Source organism: Parus major, chromosome 6 (assembly GCF_001522545.3).
Source record: "Parus major isolate Abel chromosome 6, Parus_major1.1, whole genome shotgun sequence".
Lineage (NCBI taxonomy): Eukaryota > Metazoa > Chordata > Aves > Passeriformes > Paridae > Parus > Parus major.
In genome coordinates this window covers 30205858-30221639 of record NC_031775.1, presented here as the reverse complement: position 1 = coordinate 30221639, position 15782 = coordinate 30205858, and the positions used below count along the sequence as shown (strand labels likewise).

At 39.7% G+C, this 15782-nt stretch overlaps 1 protein-coding gene across 3 annotated transcripts; it reads right to left on the bottom strand.

Annotated features, from left to right (window-relative positions):
* Nucleotides 1–468: 468 nt before the first annotated feature.
* Nucleotides 469–15754, bottom strand: ACADSB (acyl-CoA dehydrogenase short/branched chain). Of its 3 annotated transcripts, XM_015633111.2 has the most exons (11): nucleotides 15655–15754; nucleotides 11785–11944; nucleotides 11418–11518; nucleotides 10746–10952; nucleotides 10137–10307; nucleotides 9523–9648; nucleotides 9063–9155; nucleotides 6945–7034; nucleotides 5319–5456; nucleotides 4420–4519; nucleotides 469–3728 (listed from the first exon to the last, which is right to left on the bottom strand). In XM_015633111.2, exons 1-11 carry the CDS (start codon nucleotides 15697–15699, stop codon nucleotides 3658–3660), a joined length of 1302 nt encoding a protein of 433 aa, XP_015488597.1. In that variant the 5' UTR covers nucleotides 15700–15754; the 3' UTR covers nucleotides 469–3657. The 3 variants fall into 3 exon arrangements, with proteins under 3 accessions (XP_015488597.1, XP_033371708.1, XP_018862806.1); XM_033515817.1 differs by lacking the exon at nucleotides 11418–11518 and having other exon boundaries at nucleotides 15655–15737; XM_019007261.2 differs by lacking the exons at nucleotides 11785–11944; nucleotides 15655–15754 and having other exon boundaries at nucleotides 11383–11496.
* Nucleotides 15755–15782: the final 28 nt, after the last annotated feature.

Below are 15782 nucleotides of genomic sequence, written 5' to 3'. Positions count from 1 at the left end.
AAATATATAAAAATGCTATTACTGTCTAGTGAGACTGCACATATTTTTGATTTATATTTCTAAATATTTCACCAGAAAAAAATGTTACAGCATACACTGCATGTTCCTTTGAACATTAAACAAGCTATTAGGAAACACACTGGTTATTTCAAGTTACCCTGAATGCATTCTGGGGGCTGAGGAAAAGCATTTCTTCAGCTTTTTGTGTATCCAGCACCAGCTCAGGGAAGTCAGACAGCTGCTTTCAAAGCAGACTGGGCTTCCAAGTGAGCTTAGCTTGGTAGAAGAACTTGAAATGTGTCTCTCACCAAAAGATTTTCAAGTGGAAATGCAATAACATGTTAATTAGAAAAGTCTTTACACAGCAAAAGGCTCCTAAAGAACAATAACTCTGTAGTTCATGTAAGCCTTTTCTAACACAATCTTTACATGGGGAAAAGCAAATATGAAAGAAAGAACAACAGCATAGAAAAGATGATATAAAATGTTGTATTTGAGTATTTCCCGAGTAGTGATGAAACCCTTCAGTGGAAATCTGCTTTGATGACCAACCAGAACAGAACTAGAGACACCAGACATGACATGACAGAGTCATTCTCCCCTGGTACAAAACCTGCAAAATCTGGTATCAATTTTAAATTACAGATTATTAGAGAACCATAAACTGATACACAAGATTAGCATTTGATCAAGTCAAAAATTAAATTCAGGCACTTTTTAATACATTCTCAATACATGTCTTTTCTTCAGGAAAGCTCATATGCAACATTTGATACTGAAGTTGTTGTTCCAGAACAGACTGGATGGACTAAGAGCATAAAAAGGGAAAAACCACTTAAAAATTCATATTGAGTACATAAAGCAGCTTAAAAGCTCAGAAAGCCTCACACTGAGGCTTTGAGCATTGCCCACACCAGCTCTGCAGCCTGTGCCCACAGTGCCCAATGCAGAATTGCCATTTATGACCTCCCACAAATGCCTGTCCCAAAGCAGAACAAGGGCTGGGGAGCTCAAGCAGCTCTGAACAGCTCCTGGACAACAGCACAGCACTTCTCATTCCTAACCAAACATCTGAGTTCAGAGCAGCAATGGAATCAGGCTTGAGGGGAGGAAATAATGCAAGGCTGGATGGGGCTTGGAGCAGCCTGGGACAGTGGAAGGTGTCCCTGCCCATGGCAGGGGTGGCACTGGATGGGCTTTAAGGTCCCTTCCAACCCAAATCATCCTGTGACTCTCTAAGTTAACTCTCCACAGAATCAGTGTCCAGAGTAGGCAATGCTCCCCACACAGGTACCTGTCCTCTTAAAACAACAAGGAAAGTTACTCAGGGGTTATAATTGATTTGTGCACATATTCCTCCACAGAATTTTGTATACAAATACAATACATGATTTATTTCTTTCAAAACTCTGTACAAAATACAGCATAAATAACAAAGACGTTAAATATTTACAGCTGTAACATTAGTTAAAGGCTTGACCTTTCTTTATTGAGAAAAAAAGCTCATCAGCTACTGTTGAATAGCTGATGAGGATGTTCAGGTTGTTTCCTAGACTCAGGCATCCCATATCAGACTGTGAGGAATCACATTCATCTCATTTTCTCCTGGTTATTTTTTCAAATGGATACCTGACACGATTCTACACAAAGAGAGAGTCTTTTTACATAATCCTGGATATCCAGCCCTTAACAGTCCTTCAAAGAGCTCTGCACTTTCCTCCACAAAGGGTTTGCTTCTGGCACTGTATTGAATCAGTTAAGTATTGCCAGTCCTCAGCCTCACACAAAACTGCAGATGCCAAGCTGAGAGTATCTCAAACCAGGAGATCATAAAACCAAAACTAAACCCTGTTTTCTGTGGACACTCACGTGAGCAAAGCAGATTAAACCACAGCAGCCAAGGACACGGTGATCAGTATTAACTCAAGCATTTTGCAGTGTGGTTATGATTATTTTTGATTCACAAATAGACTGTGTTGAGCAGAATAACTGTAGTTAAATGTTGTGGTGTCTGTAGTTTTAATTCTAATCTCAATTTCCCCAGCTGCTTTAATTCAGCTGAAAGAAAGCCTGCAAGCAAATCTGAAATGTATTAATAATGATAATAATAATAATATTGCTAGAAGAAAACTTCAGAAACCATCTAATCTACCTTCCTACTCTTGTATTTTTGAAAATCTCAAAGCTCTTGCTCAAACTGATATGGGAGGGGCTTTTTTTATTGGCATAAGGATAATTACCACAATAATTCTTTGCCCATTAACAGGCAAAGCGTGTACACAGAGGGATTAATTCACTAAAGCAGTTACTTCCCTTTGAAGTCAGAGAACTTTTTAATAGTGCTTTTCATCCTTGCTTGTTTCTTTGTCTAAGGCACTGCTTGTTTTACAAATCCCACTTGTTAAGTGTCACTTGCCCTGGTTTTGCTAGGAAATCCTCTGGGAGTCTCAGCCTATAACATTCTAAGCTCCACTCAGAGTGAATCATCAGTGAAAGGCAAGCTTTAAAAATGAGATTCTTCCAAGTCAGCCAAAACCAGAAAACCAATCCTTCCCTCCCCAAAACACTTGAAACAGATTGCCAATTACAGCAATTAGGATGATTTTTCATATATTAAGCTTCCTGTCTCTTGATTATTAGTTAATTAGCTCTCCAGCACTGAAGAGGTTTCTGCTGTAAATAAAATGTCTAATTTTAGAGTAAACAGAGACAAATAAAAAAAGCAAATACTTCCCAACCCCTGCCCTTTTTTTTCTCTCTTAAAAATGGAAAAAAACTGTGCTAGAGAACCACAAAGTTCCAGAAGCAAGGAATTCTAGGCTTTACCAGTTGTAACAGTTTAACAGTACCTCCCTTTAAAGTTTGTGAAATGCATTGAATGTGGAAAGGCCACTGTGAGGTAGTATCACACACTCCCATTATCCAGCTTCTATCTGTCCTTTTGCAGAACTACTAGAGCTTTTTTAACCCCATTTCAGAAAGATTTCAACTCAACCTTTTGTGAAAGGAGAACTATAAATAGGCTCTTAGATTAAAACCCTTAACAGCTGAGAAGGGAGGTGGATATTATCCACCTTTCAGGAGTACAAATTGGGGCTGCAAGGGCTTAATTACAAAGATATCCTTAAGAACACACTGAAGGCTGCTATAAAAATGACTCCAATTACAGCAGCTCCACAGACATCACTCCACCTGGGAGAGAGGAAACCACCACTTCCCTCTCTTTGCACCCCATGCTAATGCAGGCAGCACATCCCAACTGCAGCTCCACGCCACACACCAGCTCTGCTGCACGTGGAGAGTTCCCTTCTCCCAGGTGGATTATCAGGAATGCCAGGGATTTGGATTCCTTTGTTTTCACTTCGAAGTCTCCAAGTGGAGATGAACTGCTGGCATGACCTAAGGGAGCTAAATCCACTGCTGGGAAGTCTCTCAGGCAGAAAGAAGTTTGGATTTGAATGTGGAATTCATGGTTTCACATGAATTACTCACTCTCCTGAAATGGGGAATTTGTGGTTTTCCCTATGAATTCACTGTGACGATGTATTCGTATTTATGATGTCATCAATGCCTTCTGTAATTATAAATAAATGGGAAATTCACAATCAGTGTTCAGGGAAATAATTTTCATATAGCATCAAGAAAGTCCTTATGGTTTCAGTACTCCTGTGCTAAGAATTTTGCAATTGTGCTCAACTGGATATTTGAAGTTCCTTCATATATTGTTCCTGAAATCAGAAGAAAACAAAAAAAAAAACCACAACAGCACAGTGAATTTATGAAGAGAAACCAAAATATCATCCTGAAGTCCAGTTAGAACCTTTACAATTATGAAATGAAGCTTTACTGTGTGAGTGCTAGCACACCACTGTAATTATTTATATAGTATCATAAGTGTTCATATTTTATTGCCTGTAACAATTAAAGCACTTTTCTGGCTGGCACCACATAATGCAAAGACATTTTCCTGAAAAGCAATTCCTAAATAGCTAACAAAAATGAGGAAGTTCCAAATGCTATTATAAATGAAAACCAAAGGAGAATATTGCTAAAAAAATGAAACTGTTGTGTCCAAGGATTATCCTGATAAACAAGAAATCCTTGAAAAGAAAACTCCATATGGATTCAGATCTTAAAGTCAATTGAGGTATTTTCAATTATTTTATTTGTTTTTAAAGAAATTTTCTTAACAGAATGGGACACAGTGTTTGAGTCTGCATTGTTGGTATCTAATAAAATATTTTAACTAGCCTTGCATGTACATACATTTATACCTAAAGTTTTATATCTGAGCCTTTGAATTAGTGTTGATACAAGTCTCAAGGGAAAAACATCCTGAGAAAAAAAGCCAGCCCTTCTCCCTCAAACTTTAACAGCATTGAAGCTCCAAGAGATACTTGGTAAGAAAGTGTCACTCACCTATCTTGCAGTCACGGTAGTACTTCTCTATTGGGTAATTTTTAGTGAATCCAACACCTCCCATCCATTCAATGCATTTACTGGTTGTCAGTGTTGCAACCTACAGAGAGAGTTTCAGAGTTACAGCATTCAACTTCATGGCAATGGTGGTGAAACTTAAACTTTGTACCTAATTATTAGCAAAACAGGGAATAAAGCAGTGACTTAGAACAAGAAGGAAGAAGGATGGGTGTTTTGGTAGTCATCTTCAGCAAACCATTTTAGAATAAAAACAAAAAATCAGAGGACATCAGGAGTTTACTAATTGTTACAGCAACAGTTTCTATGCAGCCCTGTACAAAAGTCCATCAGTGGTATCCAACACAGCAATTGCAAAGAGGGAGAAGCCATCCAGTTTTGAGTCATTTTAAGACTCACAGATGTGACCAGCAGAGCTGAAATGGTCACAAATGAACTCTTTACAGTGTCATTTCTCATGCCACAATAAGATTTCTGAGAAAATTAAATCTTTCTAGATAAGTGAAAATATTAATTCACTTTCCTCTTTTAGTGTTGCTGGTTGGTTTTAAAAATTTTATTTAGGGGCATGAGCAGCTTATTCATTGGTGACTTACTTTAGATTCTGTGCATGGACTGAGAAACACAGAATGGTTTGGGCTGGAGGGGATCTTAAAAAACTCATCTCATTCCAACCCCCTGCCATGGGCAGGGACACCCTCCACTAGCCCAGGTTGCTCCAAGCCCCATCTGACTTGGCCTTGAACACCTCTAAGGATGTGGTATCCAAGATAAAAGTACATGCAGAGATTTCACAGCAAAGATGAATTAGGAGTTACAGAGTGGGTAACAGAAGCAGCTTCAGCAGCAGTGGAATGAAGGAGTGAGGGAGCTGCAGGTACCTCAGCAGTGAAGTATTTGGCCATGCTGGCCTCCTTGATGGCCGGCCTGCCCGTCTCTGCCAGCCGTGCCGCGTTGTAGGTCAGCAGCCTGGCTGCCTCCAGCTGCGTGGCCACCTGGGCAATCTGGTGCTGCATCCCCTGCAACAGCACCACAGCACTCACACAGAGCCACAGCCCCACTGGAGCAACAGCAACAGCCACTCTGCTCACCACAGAACAGACCTGCACTCTAAAATAAAAATGTGAAATCCAGGTGGGAAGTAATTCCCTGTTCCTTCTGTGTTTATTGCCAGAGGTTGGGAAAACTCCTGGGACACTCAAGTGCTTCCAGGAACTGCAGTCCCATTTTCCCCTTTTCTGTCCTTGGATTCAGGAGCCCTGGGGTTCCTTTTGCCTGACTGGCTGGAGAGAGGGTTACCTATTTTAACCCAGGAATATAAAGGAAAACTTTATCCCCATCTCAGCATCCTCCTCAGGATTACAAAGGCATGAGGAAGTCAGAGCTGTGTTTGCATTTTGCAGCTGTTCACTGAGACAAAACCAGGTTTGACTCCCTAATGAGCTTAACCAAGGAAGACTTGTAAACAAGTATTTCTTGAATAAAGTGGAGAACTAGCAAGGTGACAACTCCTTTCTTTGTCCCAGAGGCACAAGACAAGATTTAGAAGCAGCTTAAAGGTACAGAGGACACGACTGAGGAATGGATTCAAGGGGAAGGAAAGAGGTGATGGAGCTCATATCTGAATGGTATTACAGAAGAATGGGTTTATTTAAGAACACCCAAATATTATGATCATTGAAAATGAACATTTAGTAGTCTAAAACACAATGAAATCTTTCATCTTATTAGAACATTAACACCATTCCCTCAGATCTGCAGAAATATATAGGCAGGTCAAAATACCAAAATGATTTGGCAATTATAAATTCCATTTCCCATTCAAAAGACGTAGTTCCAATCATTTCCTAGGTATCTATGAGTGCTTCCTAAAATTTGCATAAATTATGAGTAGTGCTAATGTTCCTTCTCTTCAGCTGAGATGTAGGTTTCTTTTAACAAGAAAATTACTATAGTAATTACAATTATGTAGCTCCCTTATTAAACTATACATCATTTTTGCAACAAAGAGTCCTTTTTGCTGTAAGAAACAGATATTATAATGAAAACTAAATGTCTTTGTACAACACAGGAAATCTAATAATTCAATCAGTTTTCCTCATCTTTTTATCATTTCTAGTGTCTCCAGAAACAGCCCTTCCCCTACACCTCATGAAAGGGTATAAAAACTGGAGCACATTCAGTATAATGTGATATTAAAACCAGAAGGGAGTTCCATGTGGATTATTTTCAAAGATGAGTTATCAAGCAAAAGGAATATGTTAATATTTTAAATTTTTCAGTTATTTGTGTGGCACTTCCATAGGCACACAGCACTGAATTGATGGATTTTAAGTTGCAGATGAACGTTCATCCAGAATTTTTTTTTTGATAAATTCTTAAATATTGAGGAGGAAAGACATGAAGTGGAACATGAATTATGCAAATCATAATACTAATTTTACTCTTTTTTTTGTGGTCACTATTCTTTCCTGGAGGAAACACCCCATGTGCCCATTAACAAGTACCTGGAAATCAAACACACTTTTCCCAAACTGGACTCTCTCCTTTGTGTAGGGAACTGTACGGTCAAAACACCCCTGGGCCAGTCCCAACATCTGTGAGGAAAAATAAGGATATGGTCAGAAAAAATGGATTCTTTGAATGCACCTAATGGAGATGATAATAACTGGTCATTTTCTGGTCAGGCAGATTGATATCCAAGAGAAAAGTTGTTTTCTTCCTACCTAGATATTGCTAAAACTTCTGTAGAGAATTCTAGGAGCCAGAATTTTACAGCTATCAGACAAACTGAGGTGAGTTATAATAAAGAAAAGTTTGAGGAAAAAAATCTATTACATGCCCATTTTTTACCATAGGCAAGTATTTGTGAATACACTACCACTCATTTTTTGAGCAAAACTTATGGGTCAACTGTAACTGCAAAAATATTAAGTAGGTTTTTTTTTTGAAAATTCATAATTTCATAAGAAAATGAGTGTAAACTGAAGATCTATAGATCTACATTATCCTATTAAAGGAAAAATAGTCTGAATTATTAATCAAAACTATTTTCATAATCAAAATAATTTCTCATTTTCTAGAGGACACCAGACTGCCAGAATTAGCAATTTATTTCAGAAGTTAGAAACTTAGTGGAGTGGAAGCAGAGATAACAGTTCTTGCACTATCTTCCAACTCTGCACAACAATTGCACAAGAATTTAGATCAATTTTGTCTTTCCACAAAGGCTCAAGCAGTAGAATGTCATATCAGGCAGCTGAGAAAAACTGCCTTTAATGATGTAGAACAGAAAAAAACCTGATACATAGGAAAACAATAAAAGAAAATATTGCAGTCTGCTGCTAATCAGCCCCATTACCAGATTTGTCTCCTTATAGAAATTATAAGGACCAAGCACATCAACTTCAGCACCTGTAATAATATTGCAGCTGCCTTGCACTAAAACCATCTGAAACTGTTTTCAAAGCCACAATTACATTTTATAAGATCTTCATTATCTTTTAAAACGATTACTGCTGCAAAACTAAACTCAATACCACAGGGCTTTAGAGCTGCTGCTCTTGTCAAGTCCATTTCTCTTAATTTGAAGGTGCCAAGAAAGCAGTAACTAAGATATAACAACTACCTGACCTTAACTTTTAATTAAGGTGTAACTTGGAGTAATTAAGAGTAAAATCCAGACCATGTATTTTACTGCCAGAGCCTTTATATTATTTATATCTCTGAGAACAATGGGGCCCACAGCCCTTTTTAAATGCCATATCAGACCAAGTTTAATCAGAGGTAATCTTTAGAAATGATTGAAAAGCCAGCCCAATTATCAGCACAGTGTACTGCCATGTGGAAAATCTCAGCTTCATGAAGATCATTTCTTCTGGTCTGTATGCAAACCAAGGCAAAAGATAAAGGAGATTGGTAGTACAGAAATACGGCACAATAAAGTATAAACAAAGAAAAGATGACTTTCAAAAGTAAATTAAAAATATAAAAACTTATCACAAGTTATTTTATTCTGCAGCTGAACCTGATTTCCACTGAGATCAGCAGCATTCTGACATCCAAACTGACTACAGCAAAATATAATATTTTGAAATAATTTCCCTTAAGATGCCATACAGTTCAATTTTCAAACACAACAATGAACTGGACCTGCTAGAGAAAACATTAATTTTAAAAATAAGTTGATTTTTAAAAAAAAGTTGTTGGGAAAACATCAGTTAACACTAGTTACATTTGCCAGCCCCATACAATCCCAGCTGGAAGCATTAATATTATACATTTCAGTGTGTCCAATTTTCCAAAGTTAGTTTTCTTTGTAAAATAAATTTTCATAGTGGAAGACAAGAATGTGGACATAATTCAGTATCAAAAAGTTAACGACCAAAGACGAGCTAATTGCCATTTAATGTTTTTTTAAGTCTGTTACTTATGTCACTCCAAGAGAATTTTCCCACTGGCAGTTGTTCCCATCTTCACTGTGACTTTGCTACGGGAACAGTGACATCTAGTGGCAATTGAGCTTTTAATAAAGTATTTTCTAAACTGCTTTAAATATTCCACAAATTTCAGTCCAAACTCAAATTATATCCTGGCTGTGCTCAGTAATAAAGCAAATCACCCACCTGGGCAGCAATCCCTATCCTGCCAGTATTGAGCATTCCAATGGCGTATTTATAGCCTTGTCCAACTTGTCCCAGGATATTGCTCTCAGGAACCTAAAAAATAAAACCACCCAATTATTCCTGCTCTATTCTGCTTTGCAAGTACTAAAAGGGTTCACAAGTTTTATCAATTGCTCCTCAAAAGTGAAGGCATAAGACATAAACCACAATTTGATTCCTAGGATACCTGATTAGAGCATTCCCAGATTCACATGGCTATAAACTGATGATTGAGAAAAAGATCAAAATTTAAGAAATCCAAGCCCTCTCTAGACTTGTGTGGGAGGAAAATGTTAAAATATGCCCAACAATCAGTGTGTCTAAGTGAAAAAAATAGGGAATTTAGTTAATATTCTTTCCTTATGTGTGGTCAGGTTGCAGTTGTGCAGAAATTATGCTTCAATAGCTGAACCTACAATACCTTCACATTGTCAAAGGTGACTGGGCAGGTGGAAGATGCTCGGATTCCCAGCTTGTCCTCCTTTTTCCCCACGTGAAGCCCCTCTGTGTTGCGATCCACTATGAAGCATGTAATTCCTCTGTATCCCTGGGGGGAATTAAAAACAACCAAAAACTGGTTTTCATACTAATATCACTCAAAATCTACTACCCACATCCAGACTAGGGACAAACCTGATACTTGCCTATTCAGCTGTGCCATTTTTTCCTGGACATACTTTACTATAGAATACTTTCTAGTTTTCCATTTTGCCTTTTAGCAGCAGGAACTTGCCAGCTAAGACAGAAAGGTTGGAAAAACCTAAGACTCTGAGTCCTGTTACTCAGAACACCACCAGTGCTCTGCTCTCCATCTAAGCAACCATGACCCTGACATTTTTATTTGCCCTGGTTGGAGGAATTTATTAAATTGCTCACCAAGTTCTCAAGTTTTTTTGGGAAATATTTTTAAAGGTTTGCAGTCAGCTAGGAAAAGGTGCACAGAGTATTAACCTCTACCATCAGATTATTAATATAAAATCCAGTTTCATGTATCAGCAACTGTCACTGAAATGCAAGAATTCTGTAGCAACTTACTAAGGATGGGTCTGTATTTGCCATGACAAAGAAAACTCCTGCATCTTCTGCTAAGCTAATCCACATCTTTGAGCCATTGATAATGTAGTAGTCTCCTTTCTTTTCAGCTCGAGTCTTCAAGGAAAAAGCATCACTGCCAGACCCAGCCTCCGAAAGACAGAAACTCCCTAGCTGTCAAGGGAAGGGAAAAAGCCAATTTAATTTTCACAAATATAAATAAATCCGACAAGAAAATACTTATAATCCAGCACAAGTCTCTCAAATTCAAACATTTTAACCTATTGCATTAAAGTAACTGAGCTTCAGCTGTGGAGATTAAGAATAGAAACACTGTGTAATTACACATCTCTCAAAGTCAACTGCTTTACAGTTCTTTTCCACAGTAAATTAAATTTTAATGAAACTAATAAGTGCCCTTCCACTTTTACCTCTCGGCTACTGATGACAGGATGTATCTATATCACCACAGATCTCAGCTCTAACCAGAAAGTTCAACACATATTTTCCAGAGCTGCAGACACACATTAGTCACTGAAAAAAAAAATCCCTCTAACATTACTAATAAAAAATATAGTTTTAATAGTTAAGTAAAGTAAGACTTTGACTCACTGTATCTTTAGACACCCTGGGCAGGTAGGTTCTCTTTTGTTCTTCTGTTCCATAGGTGGTAAACAACTTATTTGTTAGAGTGTTTTGGAGTTCACACACAAGAGCCACAGCTGGATCAACTTTGGCCAATTCTTCCACTGCCAATATGATTGAAAAAAATGAAGCTCCAGTTCCTCCATATTCTTCCCCAAGCTCAATACTCATCAGCTGAAATGGAAAAGGTGCAAATATATAAATTTGCTGGTCCTGATAGCTGGAAAGGCTAAAACTGAATCAAGGAATGAACACCAGCATGTTGGCAATGTAAGTCCTCAAGGCACAGAGGACTCCTGATTCTCTCCTCCATCAGCACTTAAAGTCATGACCTTTCCAGCATCCAATTATGCTTATCCAACTAAAAAAAAAGTGAGGGAGGGAAGACAAGGAACTAAAAGATAAGGTGAAGTATGTGGTATGGGGGAGATGAAAAAAAATTACAGTAAAAGATGAAGAGTGATAATGTTGTAAGGAAAGTTGTTATGTGATCAACAACTCCAAAATTTTTAATGATTCATTAGGTCATTTGAATTATATCCCTCAATCTTTTCATCTAAAAATATGAACAAGGCACAGATAGAGATTCATAAAATGATATTACTTTCCAAATAAAAGATTAGGTAAAAGAGTGCAGACCCCTTGCTCAAACAATCCCTGTACAACAGAGTCTTCCATTTTCGCATTCTCGTCCATTTTTTGCACAAAAGGTGCAACTCGTTCCTGGGCAAATTTGGTCACTGTAATGAAGAGAAGAAAGAAAATGTGTAAATATTCCAACAGTCTCCTTGGGGATCAATATAACAGGAATGTGCTGTTTATGACAGGTTGTGCACGTGTTCTGGCTCTCCCAGAAAAGTAAGTAGCCCAAGTAATGCGAGGTGTAAAGCACAACTCCCCAAAAAATCTCAACATTTGACTAGAAATAATTAAAACAAAATTTTAAGTGAAAATATCCCTTCTACTTAAAACATTTCTGAATTTTAACAACAGATATAATAGCTACCCATGTCTTTGAGCATGGCCTCCTCTTCGGTGAATGTCTGAAGTGGAGCACAGACAAGACCATCACTGGCTATGTTTGGCTTAAGTTCTGATTTGGAGGATCTAAAAACACAGGGAGAAACCCTCCAAGGAGCCAAGTGTGCTGGCATGTGTCTTCTCAGCTGTTGGAAACAAACACAGAACATGCAAACAGTTAGATCTGTATGCAGACAGCAATACAACTTCATATTATATATAGTGCTTTTATTAGTAAATGATGAGGAGCTAAAATTTGCATCTAATGTTCAGCTTGAAAGCTTTGGAGAAAATATAACCTCCCCCTCCCCTGTGTCCTAAAAGAAACATCTTTTAATTACTTCCAGTTTTCTTTCTGGAAGTTTACTAACACAAGGTTATCCTAAAAAGTATAAACAAACTCTTTTTTAGTCAATTTTAATGTTTACAGCAAATAAACCCTGCTGACAGTATTTATTTTTATAATTATTTTTTGTTGATAGTGTAACTAATAATTAATGTGTCTTATTTGGTTGATTTATTTTAAAAGCATGGGAAGGAACTAAGTGATTTATGCTTATGCTCCCCATTTGTCCACAATATACAATGATTCCAAGAAGCATTGGCTATCCAATCAAAAGAGCAGAGGTTGAGCATTTTACTATGGGGAATAGTATTAAGAATATGTGGCAAAAGTCACAAAAATAAACAGAACAACGGCTTTTGGGAAGAAGCCATACACAGTGATTACCAGGACATAGATAATGTGACAATCTTTGTCCCCCAGAGACCTAAAAACTTTTGTGTTCAAAGACTTAATTATCTCCTAGCAGGCTTTAGAAAGGTAAGTTTGGTATGAAGGCCAATATGCTTTCCAAACACAGAATAATTTCTTAGGATTTTAAAGGAAGCTGGCATAAAGGATCTGGCTCAAAAAGTAATGGGCCAGCAGCAGCTAAAATGTATTCCTGAAAAGCAGCACAGTTTGACTCAAAATCAGCAGGACAGAACAATGGTTCTGCTCTCACAGCTCCCCAAACCCAGCCCACTACGGGGATGATGTCCACAGATCTGATCTTTGCTACAGATTTCTGTCACTTTTGTTATGCCAGTCTCAAGTGTGGAGACACAAATATCTCACCATGACAACTGCTGACAGAAACCCCCAGGAGAGATACAGCTGTGCCATAAAGTATATGAAAACACATGTCTGCCAACACACATTTTTGGCAGCACTCACTCTTAACCCCAGAGTGAGGAACAGACTGGCTGTGCCCTAAGCAGGCGCCTGTTTAGCTCCCAGAACACAGGGCAATTCCACAACACACATTGTGATGGCAGCATTCCTCAAAAAACAGCAGAAACTCTGGGGTCAGGAAGTAAAAATTCCTTTGATCCTTCTAATAATTCCCCCTCTTTCATGTTGGCTTTCAACACTTGTCATCTCCCTGGCTGAAGAACTGATGTAAAACACATCGATGAACTCTTGGAGACAACAAGCAGAAGTCTACTGTGATAAGGAAACTCTGATTTTGGCACAAACACCTGTGTATAAAATAAAACCCAACAACAACAAACAGCCAGAAGTGGTAACAAAGATGATAAATATTGCTGTGAACATTCAGTGTTTATTCACATTCAATACCCCTGGTGACATAAAATAACTACTGGTGAGCTGGGGTAAATTCTGAATTTTTTTGGATGGTCATAAATAGCTGCAACACTTTCAAATGATGATGGTGCTAATGGAGTCACTGTGGTTCTTCACAGAATAAAGAAAACATTGTTTGAATAGAGATGAAACCCCAGGCAACCATGTTCTGGAAGCAGCCAGCCAGAAATGGATTATTTGCAGAACATGCAGCTATGCTGGGATCACCTGACACCCAGGTGTGCAAACATCCACCTGTGCAAGTCTGTCCTTGGCAAGGTGTGGGAAGGGAAAACCCAAGTATAACATTTCTATTTAACATTTCTATTTAACACCGTGCTGCTTTCTGAGCAGTGACAGGGCTACAAACCACACAGGCTTCCTACTCCTTCCACTACTTCATTTCTGAGTACAAAGAAAAGAGGTTTTCCTCCATGGTGGCATAAATAAGGTGAATCAATGGGAATATAAAGCATAAAATCATAGAGTAGTCTGGGTTGGAAGAGACCTTAAAGCCCATCCAGTGCCACCCCCTGCCATGGGCAGGGACACCTTCCACTATCTCAGGCTGCTCCAAGCCTCATCCAGCCTGGCCTTGGACACTTCCAGGGATGGGGTGGTCAGAGATTGAGCCCCCTCACAGCAATCTGGGATTACCCCTCCTGAAATCATCCCAGGCTTTCCCTCCTTCCCCTCACTTTCCCTGAGACTGGCAGGGAAAGGTATCCTACCCCAACAGGGGAAACAAAGGTTCAGACATTGATCATTTGGCATGTACTTGTTTGAGACACGGCTGAAACAGTGCTGCAGGAGCAAAGGGATATTCCCAAAAAGGTCCTTGGAAAGTTGTAGAACCAGTGGGATGCATCCAAAGGATGGGATTAAAGCTGGCAACAGCCACACAAAGAGCAGCAACTCACAGGGGAATTTCCAGTGTGGAAATTATGTTTTAGCTCAACATTTAAACTTAAAAACTAAATAAATAATCAATGTCACTACAATATTGTGGACCTTTTATTGCTTTCCTTAGAGGCCATGTAGTATCACTAATTTCAAACAGTTACTTAAAGAGAATGTGCATTACTTAAATCCTTGGATGCTGCTTCCCTGCCTTTTTTTTCCTGCTCTTCCTCTGTAGGTAGTGATTTATGCTCCTACCTGGTTCAGACTGCTTGCCCTACTGAAAAGTCGTTTTAGAGATTTGGTTGCTGATAACATTGATTTTTCTGTTTATCTCAATTCTTACTTCCACCTCAGCTCTTTAAAAGATCAGTTCTCCTGGCTTCCTCCTGTTTGTTTTACAATCTCAAGATTTTAATGCTGTACCTGGCAGGAGCATTAAGATATAAACAGAAAAAAAAAATTCCAAAGCAATGTTTTCCTCAGCACACTTTGCTTGCCTTGGTGAATTCTGTATGTATATGGATGTATTCTCCTGTATGCATCCCAGCTGGTTTCCACACAGCTCCTACTTCCCAGCAGAGCAGCTTCCCAATGGGAAGCTTGCTTTCATTTCTGGGGTTGCTTTTCTTTATTTCAATTTATTTTCAGAACCACAACACACCCATGAGCTGCATGAGAAGGTCCCGTGCACAGCCAAGGCACGTGTGGCAAAAACACGGGGTCTCTGCACGCCTTGATCACACCTCCAGTGCCACAAGCGTGTTGAGAAAAACAGAATATTCCGAATTTAAAGGGACTCACAGGATCCTCCAGGGCAGCTCCTGGTCCCAACAATCCCACCCGGGCATCCCTGGGAGTGTTATCCAAACTCCCGGAGCTCCGGCAGCCTCGGGGCCGTGCCCATTCTCTGGGGAGCCTGGGCAGTGCCAGCCCCCTGTGGGCTGAGACCAGCTTTGATCAGCTTTGATCAGCTTTGATCAGCTGATATCATCTTTGCCTGATACAGAACTGAAGGAGACCTCAAAACGCCTCTGTTGCCAGGACGGTGCTGCCTCCCCGCAACCATTTCTAAGACTCACAAGAACTTTTCTTAGTACGGACTTGCCCAGCACCGCCCCTCCACACACACACATTCACAGGGCAGAAGGAGAAAAGGGCTTTCCCCCATCACCCCCCACACCTCGCAGAGCTGCCCCTGCAGCCCGACAGCTCGCGGCCCCACCGCTGGCACCCGCACCCGACACCAGCAGGCTCGGGAGCGCAGCAGAACTCGGTGTAGCTTTACCGTGCCCCCATTCACCCCGTCCCGCCCTGAAGCGTCACCTTCGCACAGCCCCTCAGCCAAGCTCCCGCCGCCGCCGCCGCCATTTTAGCGCCCGCCCCGTGACGTCAGGACCACAGCCCGCGTGACGTCAGAATCTCCGTCCCGATGACGTCAGAGACAACACCCC

Coding starts and splice junctions, on each gene's coding strand:
- ACADSB (XM_015633111.2), bottom strand. CDS start 15,699: ATGGCGGCGGCGGCGGCGGGAGCTTGGCTGAGGGGCTGTGCGAAG. Junction 10,308..10,745: donor CCAGGGTGTCTAAAGATACA/GTGAGTCAAAGT, acceptor TTCCCTTGACAG/CTAGGGAGTTTCTGTCTTTC. Junction 5,457..6,944: donor AAAGTGTGTTTGATTTCCAG/GTACTTGTTAAT, acceptor GTGCTGTTGCAG/GGGATGCAGCACCAGATTGC.